This window comes from Euleptes europaea, chromosome 8 (genome assembly GCF_029931775.1).
Source record: "Euleptes europaea isolate rEulEur1 chromosome 8, rEulEur1.hap1, whole genome shotgun sequence".
In the NCBI taxonomy this organism is placed as follows: domain Eukaryota; kingdom Metazoa; phylum Chordata; class Lepidosauria; order Squamata; family Sphaerodactylidae; genus Euleptes; species Euleptes europaea.
The window spans coordinates 33378953-33392914 of NC_079319.1; the positions used below are offsets into that span (position 1 = coordinate 33378953).

The 13962-nt window shown below is 40.8% G+C and overlaps 1 protein-coding gene across 1 annotated transcript; it reads left to right on the plus strand.

Annotated features, from left to right (window-relative positions):
* Nucleotides 1-1119: 1119 nt before the first annotated feature.
* Nucleotides 1120-13962, plus strand: LOC130482084 (interleukin-7-like). The gene is made up of 5 exons (XM_056854900.1): nucleotides 1120-1213; nucleotides 2428-2558; nucleotides 8089-8163; nucleotides 11853-11963; nucleotides 13825-13962. The coding sequence occupies exons 1-5, from the start codon at nucleotides 1120-1122 to the stop codon at nucleotides 13960-13962; spliced, it is 549 nt and encodes a 182-aa protein (XP_056710878.1).

Below are 13962 nucleotides of genomic sequence, written 5' to 3' on the forward strand. Positions count from 1 at the left end.
TGTTGGCTCCCATCCATGAAAGTGCAGTCTGGAGGAAATATTTCTGTATCTCCTAATGGGTTTTTCCAAAGAAAAGCTTCAAAAGATTGATCAATAGAGCGATCAACTCCAGGCCCACAGCTACGTCAAAGATTTTCCTTTAAACCGAAAGAAAACAGTTTCATTTTGTCTCTGGCTTAAAAAGAAAAGCTCTGGGAATACCACGAGTTGTGAACCGAATGAGCATGACATCATGTGGACATTTCTCTTTAATCCATGAACTTCCTGCTTTCCATGTAGAGGAAAATCCTCATGTGGAAGTAGTTTCTGTAAACAAACAAATGCATGTGGGTCATAAAACAATCCTAGAAGTGACATGAGATAGCTAATAGAACAGTACAAACAATAGGGCTGCCTTTGAAGAATGTCCAGAAATTTGCGTTAGTACAAAATGTGCTGTTCAGATGGCTGCTAGGCATAGGATACAGTGATTTTAGCACCCCTGCTTTAAAAGATTGCATTGGGCTAGAGATGTACAATTTCTGGAAATTTTGAAGCTATGCGAAAAATCATACTTTCCTGTCAAACCCAAACTTTAATGAAAGTTTTAACAATATAAAATGCATCATTTATAATTTTGTTAGCATATTCAAATGTTATTTAGCATATTTATAACATTTTAAAGTATAAATTGCTTTGTTTTTTTACAAGCAATATTGGAAATATAACCAGTACCTGAGATGAATACTGCTGCACCATATCCCATCTTAGCACATGTGTCTTAAATTTTGCTGTTTGAGAAGCAAGAAGAAATAAGAGTTGATAATTTGAAAACAAATTTTGTGATAAAAGAAAGTGTAGCAAACTGCCTCTGTTAGTCTGTTGCCTTTGTGTGTGTGTAACGTGCTGTCAAGTCACAGCCGACTTATGGCGACCACTTTTGGGGTTTTCGTGGCAAGAGACTAACAGAGGTGGTTTGCCACACAATATTTGGACAGAAATAGTTTTATACAGTCACAGTAGAACTACCAGCATATTTGGATATAAAATTAACAGTGCTATACTAAAACTGCTTTCTTATGAGTAAGACCAATTGAACAGGCCTGAGTTGAATTCTGAGGAAAGGAGGGAAAGCCGAAGATGGGGATAGATAAAGACAGGTTGGTTAATGGTAAGGAGAGAAGGAAGCACGAAAAGGGGAGAGGCTATGGGGCTTTTCAGGAAAGAGAATACCGTAAGTGGTGAATGGAAAAATGAGGTGCCCCCCACACATCCTTGCAGGTCCCCCATTTGTCATTATCTAATGCTGTATAGTGTCTTGCACATTTTCAAACTACACCTGCTGAGCAAGTAAAAAGCATTTTACTGTAGCTGCCTTGAGCACACTCTGGAGAGTGTGGTAAAGAAATCTTTTAAATTAATAAATTTGTAGGCAGTGGACATCCTTCACCTGTGGCCTGTAGTATACCAGTGGCTATGTGCATGCAGCGAGAAATTTACTTATCAAGCTCCAACTCCAACTGCATTTGTAAATTTGAAATGCTTTAAATTTGAACAGAATTATTTCCAACATTTGGGAGTGACAGAAACCTCATCTCACCTTTTTGAGCCTTGATTTTGGGAGGTGGGGAGGGCAGCAAAAGGGAAGAGAGATCCATCAGATATGTAGTGGACAGGGATGTTGTTAGTTCATCTTCCTGCCTAATTGGTTTTCTGTGCCCAGAATTTTCACTTTCTGCCAATCACTGCATTATCTTTTTGATTTATGGAGGTGGTTCAGGCTCTATTTGAGCATGGGGCTTGTTTCATAAACAGTTTTATTCTCTACCAGGGTTGCTACAGTGTAGCTGAACTTCAAACCCAAATCAGCATTTCTGTCTAGATTTAGATAATCTCGCTGAGCACCCAGAACGCAATCCTGAAGGTGGTGGTGGGGGGGGAGGGAGATTTGCGGCGGCGGCCACCGCAGAGGCAAAAAAGAGAGATGTAAAAAATAAAAATTATCAAAAAGGAGAAAATACCCCACTAAACAAAGCGAGGTTGCGCCACCAAAAAAGGTGACACAGCCCCGCTGCAGCTCAAGGGGTCGTTCCCGGGGCAAACAGGATTCGGAACGCCCCAGGAACGCCCTACCCACATGCTGGCATGGGCTTCCCCTTGTAGGAAAGCCCTGCCAATGTGGTTGCACTGGCGGCTCCTGGACACCAGCATGTTTGCCCTCGCGCCAGTGTAGATGCCACCTTATTCCATAATAAAGTAGTACCTATGTCGGCATGGGGTCACACCGGCTCCTAAGGCACTTTGGCTCCCCCCTTCAGGAATGGGCTGTAATTGTTAAATATGTCCAATAAACATCAACTAAATATTAATATTAGTTATGTTACTATGAATGTCCAAGCATATAGTAGCGATGGTATTGAATTAATTCAATGTAAATTTGTAATCTAGCTTTTTTAAGGTATGTCTTTGGGATTCAACCACTGTTCCTAGTTCTGATGCCAGATGTGTCCTCTGCTTGTAACAAGACAGCTATACAGAGAAATTATCTGTTTGTTCTAAGTCACCACCTTGAACTACTGGTAGGTAGACATTTTTTAATTTTCAAAAAAAAAGTTAAAAAAGGTTTATGTGAGAAAAGTTAGCATTCTGTTGTGATGGCAGTAACATGTCAGATTTCATCATGTCAATAAGGTGCAATATGTGAGATCTATAAATAAATGTGGTGCTCTGACGTTTATTTTATTTACATTATTTATAGTCCACCTTTCTCACTGGGACTGAGGCAAATATCCCAGGAGACAAGCTAATCCCATTTCTGTAGGCTGAGATTCTTGGATTTAAGGAAGAGTTCCAGAAGAAATCAGAAATAAACTGTCAGATCAGTGATGCTGTGTATGTGAAATTTCAGCTGTTTTTAAGCAGAGCTCTGCTATCCCTTATTGTAATCAACTCATAACTTATATTCCTTCTTATGTTATCCACCAAAACACTAAGCATTTAGCCCTTCTAAAGAAGAGACAAGAAACTTATCTTTTCATGCTGTGAAAAGTAGGTAAATCACTGAGCAAGAGGGGGAGGAGGAAGTAGCAGAAAATTACCTCAGATTTCTATTCTACCTCCCCAGGCTTCCTCTATAATAGCAGCATGTTATCCAGCACAGTCAATAAAAATTGCCTTACTGACCAGTCGCAACCCATGCCATAACTAAAATCAACTTGTTCATTTCTATGGGAAGGTGTGATGAGGTGGGTGTGCGGCTGAGAAAGCATTTTGCCATCATAAGATGCTACTGGAGGAGCACAGGAGGGAAAGCTCAGTAACCGGTGTGGGTGGGGGCAAGTAATGGTGAATTGGCTAGTGGATGGGGAGGTGAGAAGGAGGCAGGAAAAGGGGAGAGGCTATCAAGGCTGTTAGGGGAGAAAAATAGTTGGAGAAGGGAATACAGGGGAAAATGAGATACCCCCACAAGCCTTTGTCGGTCCCCTGCTTGTTGACATTTAAAGTCCTCATTCTAATTAGCCATGGAGTAGGCCATTTTGCTAGAAGCTGTCCATGTGTATTTTTCATGCCAAACTATATTATCAGTTCTTCCTGTCTGTTCATTGTTGCTCAATTTACCCTCAAATCTCCTAATAATGATTCTGATGATACATGTTTTGGGAGAAGTAACCAACATGCAAGTAGTTGAGCACATAAACAATTGATTGACTGTGAAAACCCTGTAATTAAATAATATTTTGGATCATAATTCCATAGCCTATTGCTAGGAAACGGGCATACTTTTCCTCTTATATGTTAATCTCTTTCTATTTTGTTCTCGGAATGGGGTTTTCCCCAGCTTATGTGCAAGCTGTTTTCTTGTCATACTGGTCGGTCCATTTCCAGATATCTCAGTGCCAAAATATATAAAATACAGCAAAGCACATTAAGTGTCAAAAAAATGAACACTGAGTAACCATAGATCAAATCAAGCCTGAACTGACCCTAGAAGCTAAAATGAGTAAACTGAGGCTATCGTATTTTGGTCAGGTCATGAGACGACAAGAGTCACTGGAAAAGACAGTCATGCTAGGAAAAGTTGAGGGCAGCAGGAAAAGAGGAAGACCCAACAAGAGATGGAGTGACTCAATAAAGGAAGCTGCAGCCCTCAATTTGCAAGATCTGAGCAAGGCTGTCAAGGACAGGACATTTTGGAGGACTTTCATTCATAGGGTCGCCATGAGTTGGAAGCGACTTGACGGCACTTAACACACACACACACAATAACCATATACAAATAGAATTATTTTGCTGTTTTCATATTGTAAGAAAGGAGTGCATATTTGTGCTTGTGCACTAAGGTTTCCTTTCTACTTTCTTTTCTACTTTGCTTTCTACTTTCTTTCCAAACTGTAAAGCATTGTCTGGGTCACATTGATTGCCTGTGTTCAAAAAGATAGAGACTACACCAGTGTGGTGAATTGGTTTAGACTAGGATCTGGGAAACCCAGGTTCAAATTTACACTCACTCCCTGGATGCTTGCTAGAGACCTTGGACCAGTCCCACACTCAGTGTTGTCGTGAGGGTAAAATGGAGGAGAGGAGAATGATGTAGGCTGCTTTGGGTCTCCATTGGGGTGAAAGGCAGGGTATAAATGAAGTAAACACATATTTTTAGAGCCGTATGATAGGCACACATGAACACACACACACATGAAGCTACCTTATTCTGAATCAGACCCTTGGTCCATCAAAGTCAGTATTGTCAACTCTGTCCGGCAGCGGCTCTCCAGGGTCTCAGGCAGAGGTCTTTCACATCACCTACTTGACTTGTTCCTTTAACTGGAGATGCCAGGGATTGAACCTGGGACCCTTCTGCATGCCTTCTACCACTGAGCCACAGCCCCTCCCCAGTTGAAACAGGATAAGGTTTGCTTTAATAATGTAGATTTAATAAAGTTCCTTGGTTGGTACACGTGCTTTTATATTTATAGCATACTATAATTGAGATTGTGGCAGAGTGGTGATTGCTAGTCATAATCTGTGGCAGAGTTGAGATGTGGTATACATGCAAAGAAATACTGCTTTAGTACAAAGTACTGAATTAAATGATCTTTGGTGACATACTGGTTTCTTTCCATTTACCATGGCTACACCTTGACAGCTCAGAGAATGCTGTTTAGTTTGTGATACATTGGTGTGTACTACCTAAGGACTCCTTAGGCAAAAAAATGATTTGTTGAGGAAGACAGGACTCCTGTTTTGTAGCATTTCCTTCTCCTTCATGATTTTGCTTGATGGAATAAGGTCACAGTGGACAGTCTGGAAAATTATGCAGAAAATGACTTTAAAATAAAGTGAATACTGACATGTCAAGGTGAAAATCTCTTATGCTATTTATACATTTAGCAAACCAAAGGCTAAGATTGCAGTTTTATACAGAATTGCCTGCTTTGTTGAACACTGTGGGACTAACGGGTGTAAACATGTATAAGGATTGTGCTGCAAGTCTGCAATCTTTCAGATCCTTACTTGGCAATAAATCTCATTGAAGACATTCAAAGTTGATTCCAAGTAAACATTAGAGGGAAGGAAGGCAGCATGGTATAGCGCAACCTTGTCAGATCTTGGAAGCTAAGCAGAGTTGGTACTTGGAAGAGAGAACTCCAAGGAAGACTCTGCAGAGGAAGGTAATGGCAAACCACCTCTGCTTCTCATTTGCCGTGAAAGCCCCGTGCTGGGGTTGGCATAAGTTGGGTGGGGCTTGCATACACACACAAGTATATTAGGTTGTGGTGCAGAAGAAAAACTTAAAAGAGAAAATGTGCAAAATTGAACATTTGATAAGCTGCTAATTTTCCAAAATGTCCTCTGATTTGTTTCTCACATTTATATATAAAACAAGAAACGGACCTGCACGCTCCCCCACTATTTCCTCTTTTTCTGAAAACTCCCACAGCTGCTTCCCTTTTCCTGCTTTCTTCTCTCCTTCCCACCTCCCAGCCAACCTACGCTTATCTTTTCTCCTGTCTCCAGCTTTCCCTGTTTTCCTCCCCTTGGCAGCCTATACCTGGGAAAACTGTGGCCCATTTGTGCGGTGCCAGCTGGCAGGCAAGGCCCAGTTGCACAGTGGGGATTTTGCAAGGACTTGCAGAGCGTACTGTGTGTGTGTGTGTGTGTGTGTAAAGCGCTGTCAAAATTGCAGCCAACTTGTGGCAATCCTAACAAGGGGCTGTCAAGTGAGAAGCAGAGGTGATTTGTCATTGCCTTCCTCTGCAGCGTCTTCTTTGGCAGTCTCCCATCCAAGTACCAACTGTGCTTAGCTTCTGAGATTGGACTGTACTCAATCCCAATTCCAATCAACCTTTATTGGCATATACCCAGAAACATAGTATTAACAGTGCACAACGACTGGACTATACCATGTCACCTTCCCTCCTGTAAAGGGGTACCTTACATTCTCCTTTATCCCCCTCCCCCACTATTTTCTCTTTCCCTCTTCCTGGCAACCTTTCTCTGCAGCCTTGTGTATTTGCTGGAAGTGACAAATGGTAGCTCTAGGAATTGCCAGAAACTCTATGGTAAAACCATTGATCCATGATTCTTTCCGGTGAGAACATCTGGTAAATACATGAGGCCACATTAAAAAAAATTCTCCTACTGCTGCTCCAAGCAGGACCTTGAGGCGGGGGATCCTCCACCCCCAATGGGGGCTTGGCAGCCGTACTGCTTTCCCCCAAGGGTAGCTCATAGCATGGTGGAGGGGGTGAGGGAGATGATAGGAGGGCAGGGGTGATGGACCTAAAGATTTCTAAATTTTGTGAACTCTTAATTTACAAATATCTAAGAAAAATATAGTAAGTAAAGAATATTAATATGATGCCTAGCGGTGCTCCTTTTTTGGTTGGTTTGCAGGTTCAGCATCTCATAGGATTAAATAAGTAAATGAAGACTTTTACAGGTCATTAGTACAACTTAATTCAGCAACTCTGATGGCTGGAAATACATCTTTTCAGAAAATGGAAACTGGAACACCAAGGAGTTCATCTCACAGATGTGATTTAGGCTACATGGCCTTCCTTTCAAATGTGTGCACTGTTTTAGAGGATTTGGATATATCCTGCATGAAAATGGACAAAAGATACATTTCAAAATCTGTTCAGCTCTTTTTTTGCAAGACCTTAATATTGAACTGATCATTGCAAACAAAGAGTTGCTGAAAAATTCTGCTGGATATTCCAAGTGATCATATTCACATGTGCCTCAGTGCCTGACCAGGCCACCCATACTCCCTGCTTAGGCAAATGACCCTTGCGCAAGCAGGAAAGGTGCAGCCCTGCTCAGAAGCTAGGACAGAAGTTGTTTTTCAGTGAGGAAATCCATTCAGCTCAGCACAAATCCTTCACTGTTCCCCAACACCCTGTTTTCCTTTGGTAGCTGCCACTACCTCCTGTTCCCTGCCACCTCTCTAGTTTGGCTGCCAGGAGGAGCAGCCCAAATGAGGCTTTGTTTGTAGCATGAGCCAATAACAAGGTACATAGGTAGGAATCAAGGCAATGCATTAACGAATACAGCTTTATTTCTACAGGCACAAATCTAGAGTTAATACAGTTTACAGGACTAGGATACAGACTAAGAAAAAAATGAAAGATGGAAAGATGGCTAGCCTACTTGAGCATATGATCTCCCCTCCATGCTGGGTGTATGCGTGAAAAGGATGTTGTCCTTTGCACAGTCGGTCACACTTCCTCCATGGCCTGTCTCTGTCACACAGAAGGGACAGTTGCTTTTCAGGTCTCCCTCTCGTGTATAAAAGGCCTTAACAAATCTGGGCCTCAGGTTCTGTAAGCAAGAGCCCGCCAGAAGCTGCTCAGCCAATAGAGAAGTTCTAGTGTTGATGCTGTGTTTTCACTCCTGGCTGTAAAACTATGCCTGTCCAGCAGAATAGGGTTTTCCCCCGCTTGGATGTTGTCACAATGCTGGTCAATCGGCATGTGCCCTCACTCATGACAATGTGGGCATACCAAGTCATTGACTGTTCATACATTAATGTGTGTATTACCTGTGAAAGAGAAATGCAGAAACGTTTGAGTTAAACTGTCTTGTTCCTTTCACTGTAATTTGTTATAGGTCAGGGAATCTGAATGCCTTGATGGTGAATGTGGGCAGAATAACACTGAAGAATTAAACTGCACTACTACCAAGGTAATGTGTTTATTCTGATTTGCATATGTGGTTTCTGTGGTGAGAACAGTACCTGGCAGGATGTCATGACAGTAGGATATGGTCTTCCATCTCTTTTCCTTTGGAGTGTTCTTTCTCAGCCCAGAACAGCCAGATATTTAGCCTAAGAAATTGGTGTGGGATGAAGGAAGAATTGGGATGGGGAATGTTGCCTGTATATGAAGGTGAGCTGAGCTAGTATGTGAAGCTGAGTCAGCTACACATGTGTGAATATTTGCATAATCTATACATGGTTTACCAGTGGTGGCTTGTGAGCCAGATATATCAATCAGAGCAACTTTATACAGGTGAGCATACCAAATTTTCATAAAGGTGTGATGAAAATTTTCCCAAAGTTTAGTAGTAAAGAAAGCTGTGTGAGATAGTTATCTAGCATGTCAACATCTCTGAGTTTCTTATGCAAATACCCTAGAAACTTAATGCTTTCTAGCTTTGCTACAGTAGCTACACTGTCTATAAGTGCCTTACTTCCTAAAAGGTGTCAGGTTTTATGACAATATGGTCTAGATTCCACAGCATTATCTTGAAAATGGGGTAGCCCCTAAAACATGCAGAAATGCACATTTTCATTTTGTGGATAGACATGTGATACGAACAAACTGAATATTTTTTGTTTTACTTTTTCTTCAGTCTGTATGTATGAAATTCACACTTGTTTTATACACTGACACAGCTCACAGCCTGTTGGCTAGGAGCTGTACCATTAAAGGAAGGCTAGATATACACTGACACAACACAGCTATTAGAAGTGTTCTGTATGGTTACAATATAGATACCAGCTCCAGCTCATACTACCACAAACTTAGCAGATAGTTGTAGTTCTCTGGAAACAAGGCTGAAGAACAGACTCCTGTCCCAGCCCTCATCAGCTTTTAGGATTGGCTGGGGGAGAGGGCCTGCCTTTCTCTGGTGTCAATCAGCGCCAGCAGCATCTGGGATTATCCATGTTGTGAGTCCGAAGTGTGTTGTAGCTTGCAGAATGCTCTGATTTAAAGGCAAGTGTGTGGTCTACTCCTTACAACAATGGAAGGAGAAAACTTCTGCAAAGGGAGGGAAGAGCGGTGCTTCTGCTTTCCCCTTTTATAAAAAGCTCCTACGATATATGGTACAGGGTAGTAGTGGGGGGAACTTGGCCGGCACAATAGGCACTCACAAAAATGCCAGACATGGGAAGATATTGTCATGTTCATTTGAACAAGTTCAGTGGAAGTCTAAATCTGGTTGGCAAATCTGACAAGGTGTTTCTATTTACCTTCCAAATATTTGGTTTCATAGATCCTGTGACAGTGTAGTGGTTAGTGTTGGAGTAGGATTTTGGAGACCTGAGTTCAAATTGCCAGTCAACCTCAGGGTGATTTCAGCAGTCACTCTCAGTCGAGCCTACCTCATAAGCTATTATGAAGGAAAATGAGGGGCAGAGAGAAGGTTAAGAATATAGATAGGTTGTTTCTATGCAAGGCCCTTCTGTGCGAATCAAGTGGTGATAGTAAGGATCTCTCAGTAACATGGAGATGACTTCTGTTCCTTGCTATTAGACATGCTGGGAGCATTGCTTAACAAGCACATGTCAGTTGTGAACAGCATTTCAGACTATGACTAAGATGAATGTTCCCTAGGGAATTTCTGGTGCAAAAGAGGGCTTTGGGGGCAAAATGCTCACCAATATCTCCAAATATTGGTAAATGCATTATGTGTGTGTGTGTGTAAAGTCGCAGCCGACTTATGGCGACTCCTTTTGGGGCATCATGACTAGGTGTAAATGTAAAATCTGCAGTCTGCTAGGACCCCACTGCCCACTAAGTGAATAGTGTTGCTATCTTAGTTGTGAGAGAAGCTGCTTTTGGTCCTCTTTCAAGGTCTCTAAAGGGGTACACAATGTTCAGTGTGTAAAAAGTTTTTTTGGGGTGGTGGTGGTGAAATGTGTCCCTCAAATTCAGCTCATCCATGTTCCAGAGAACGTGCATGCATATTACACCTATTCATGAACAACATATTGTGGTTTGTGTAAATAAAAGATGTGATACTACAAGCAGTTCTTCTTAAACTTTTTCAGGCGAAAACCCTAGCACAAATGTTATATGGAACACAACTTGACTCTCCACCCTCATGTCTTATTCCCATGAAACGAGTGCAATCCAAGTTTCTGACCTGCAATCACCAAGATGTGTATCAAATGCTATGATCTGTTTAGAAACTGGCATGATGAAAGTGGAGGCAAGGGATGTCTTGTCCTCGCTTTATCTATGGCTGAAAATTCATTTCAACGCCAGGGGCCTTCTTCCACTGATTCTTTGTGATACCTTTAGGTCTAAGTGGATAATAGCCATTGAAGACAAACTAAATAACCTGGGTTTTACCCCCCTAGCCTGCTTCAGTTAGGGTGGGATCAAGCTAAGTCAACTATAAACCAAAGAGTTAAAGATATTGAGCGACAGGTAGATCTAGCAAGAGTGCCCCTATTTATGGCTTCCCCCCACTCCAAATTTATCCTTGCACCGGCAGCCTATCTCTGTTACTTAGAGATAAACAAATATAGGAGGGCTTTTACCTTGGCTAGGTGCGCAGCCTTACCCTCTGCTATGTTAGAGGGGGAATTCAAGAAGATACCCAGGGCAGAGAGACTATGCCCCTGCAAATCCGAGGATTTAGAAACTACTGAATATGTGCTCCCGAACTGTAACTATTACACTATACCCCGTTCCAAGTTTATTGAGCCCCTCATACTGAGAATGGGACCCGTCAGGGAAAGAGAAAAGTTAGAAAAGCTCCTACAAGGAGATAATCCCTCAATCACCTTTCAGGTAGCAAAATTTTGTACGGCTGCAATGACCATTCGTTGCCACAGAGTAGTCTCTTAGTCCAAATGGCAGATGTAACTCGGATGTTATTTTATTATTTTTATTCTTTTTAAGTGACTTAAGACTCGGACTGTAAACCTTTGTCGGTAAGACCATTTTAGTCCATGTATCTTGTTTTATCTGGCCAAGGGCCGCAAATAATCTATCTATCTATCTGTCTATCTGTCTATCTGTCTATCTGTCTATCTGTCTATCTGTCTATCTGTCTATCTATCTATCTATCTATTTACAAGCAGTTCTTAGAGGGTGTATTTCTTAGTCCCATCCCATCTCTACTCAGTATATTTTTATGTTATAAACTGAGGAGGGCTTCTCACAATTATTGATAGTCATATAATATTTTAACATATAATACTCAAGTAGCCAAGATCAGTGGGAAGAGCTCATTGCCAGGACTACCGACATCTGCATATGAACTTCTGCATAGATGAGGAAGTCTACCTACTGTATCGTTCAAAATTTTTATACTAGTGAAGTTGTTAAAGGGGGTAGGATTCCATAATTATCTCCTGCAAATTTTAAGCCTTTTAAAAGTAGCCATGAAATGGGAAAGATTTCACAATATTTCAGATTTTCAGGTTTTTTACATTAGAAAGTGAATCACAGTGGATTGGGGATCATAACTTCAGACTAGTAATGCCTGTTCCCTTTCCCACAAATATCTCAAAAGTTGGATGGAGAAATGATCACTGAGTGCCCTTCGTTGCCTTTATGGCGACAACTCTGAAGGATCAGTCTGAAAGACTGTCACTGTTTAAGTTCTAACTCCACTCCAACTCTGTTTCTTCACAGAAAATACATAGTATGGCATGCCAACTCAATAATCTATCCACCTGTGCCATCAGCACTGATTTAAAAGACCACATGAAACGTGTTTATAACCACACATTCAGCTTGATAAAGGTATTGTACAACTGAGTTTCATCTTCTCGGGTTTTTTTTTTTAATGGGATGTCCCTTGTAATATGCTATATAGGTCCTGTCTATACAGTAACAAATATGTAAATAATGAACATTGAAGGACAAGTTAGGAGGTTACTAATGTTTAGCCACAGGAGTCTGTTTGAATGAAAAACCAGTTATTAATTTTATAGCATATTTTAGCTAGTTATGATTTTTGTCTTATTTTTGTAAGAACCCTAGAAAATTGCTTATACTGAGAATTAATGCTGGAGTTTCGTGACTCATTAGAACCTAGAACTCTTGAATGCTCTATGGATTCCAGCCCCTGGAAGAAATAAAAGCCAATTCTAGACCCTTTACCCTCCATGTTAATGTTTTCTAAGATTATATAGCAGAAAACCTTTACTGCAGTTATATTCCTTTGTATATTTCTATAGTTACTCCATCCACAATAAGCTTACATTTTAAAATATTATTTCCTTTCCTTTCATACATCAGTATTCTAGTCTGTTCCTGACACATGAAATACCATGATCTTTAAAAATCCGTTTCCAGTGTGTAGATGTTACATTGAGCATTTGGAATTTGATTACTGTCAACTTTCGTATTTCAGCAGTGCCAATAATATGTCTAATTGAAACCTTGGCCCAAGGTGTGGATCAAAAACACAGGCAATTTTGTTAAGGAACAGCCCGAGGGGAGGGTGTGGAATGACCCAGTGGGGGATGCTGTGGTAAGGTGCAAGAAGACAATGAGAGGGAAAGGAGGCAGCTGTGGCAAGAGGAGAGGAAGTGGGGACCAGCATGTGGGTGGGACTTTCGCTCCCTTTCAAATTCCTCATAGGTTCCTTTCATGCTTCAAAGTTTATGAATGAGCAGAAAACTCAGAAACTGGGATTGTCAGAATTCACACACTTATGTCAACTTTTGCCAGATTTTAGACAGCTAGTTAACATACTTCGCATATATTAACAGGTTTCACATTAAGAACTTGTTCTCAGTAAAAGTAATGAATGGGAGTCATTTTACCCCTTTGTTTTTTCTTGGATTGTTCTTTAACATACCAGAACTTTTTAAAACACATAGCTCCTTACACCTTTTGCTTGTGGAAAGAAGGGAAAATGTATAGGCAGAATTCTATCCGCTATTTCTTAATTCCAGTGTCCTGGACACAATACAAAGGGAAAATTGACAAACAAAAGTAGCAGTGACATTCTGCTTCATTGAACTCCATTGCATATATGAAGAAGGGGTAGGATTCCATAATTATCTCCTGCAAATTTTAAGCCTTTTAAAAGTAGCCATGGTTATATTATGATTCTGATGAAACAGATTTAAATTTTCCTGGTCTTATTTTCCTAATATGAATTAAAAATAACTGTTTTGCCTTGACCTATTCATGTTACCCTACCAACCACCACTCTGTATTTCTCTATACATCTAGTACAATGTGTCTTTATTCAGACACCATGTGAAACTGTGGCTTAAACTATAGTTAGTGCAATTGTCTGAACATGGGATACTCCAGTAATTGTGGTTGGTTAAGGACATCAAAACAGGATCTGAAACCTTGGTCTCACATCCTGACTTTCTCTCCAGCGCTACCCTTACCCTAGTACAGGTCAGGATACCAGACAACTCTGCAGCAGAGCAAACAAAGGCATTTCTCAAGACAAGCCATAATTTGAATGACAGTTCTTGAAATGAGTATTGGCTGTCAGGCTAGTCATTACTAATAGATCATAGTTTCACATTATGTCTGAACCCTGCAAGTGTCTAGGTATGGCTCTGACACCGTTCGCTAATTACAAATACTATGATCCATTTGCTGTTTAAGAATCAACTTTTTTGTTTTAATATAGGCATGCATCAAGGACAAACAAAAAAGGTGTCCTCAAAAGACAGATCCTTGCCAAAGATCAAATTCTACAGTCTTACGTCGCATAAAGAAAACCATCTCCAAGTTTAAGTCATGCTGGTTACAGTATCTAAGGTCTTAG

Excerpts from the sequence above, each read along its gene's own strand:
- LOC130482084 (XM_056854900.1), top strand. The coding sequence starts at position 1,120 with ATGGGGATAGATAAAGACAGGTTGGTTAATGGTAAGGAGAGAAGGAAG. Across the intron at positions 2,559-8,088 it reads GTCACCACCTTGAACTACTG|GTCAGGGAATCTGAATGCCT; the intron begins GTAGGTAGACAT and ends AATTTGTTATAG. Across the intron at positions 8,164-11,852 it reads TAAACTGCACTACTACCAAG|AAAATACATAGTATGGCATG; the intron begins GTAATGTGTTTA and ends GTTTCTTCACAG.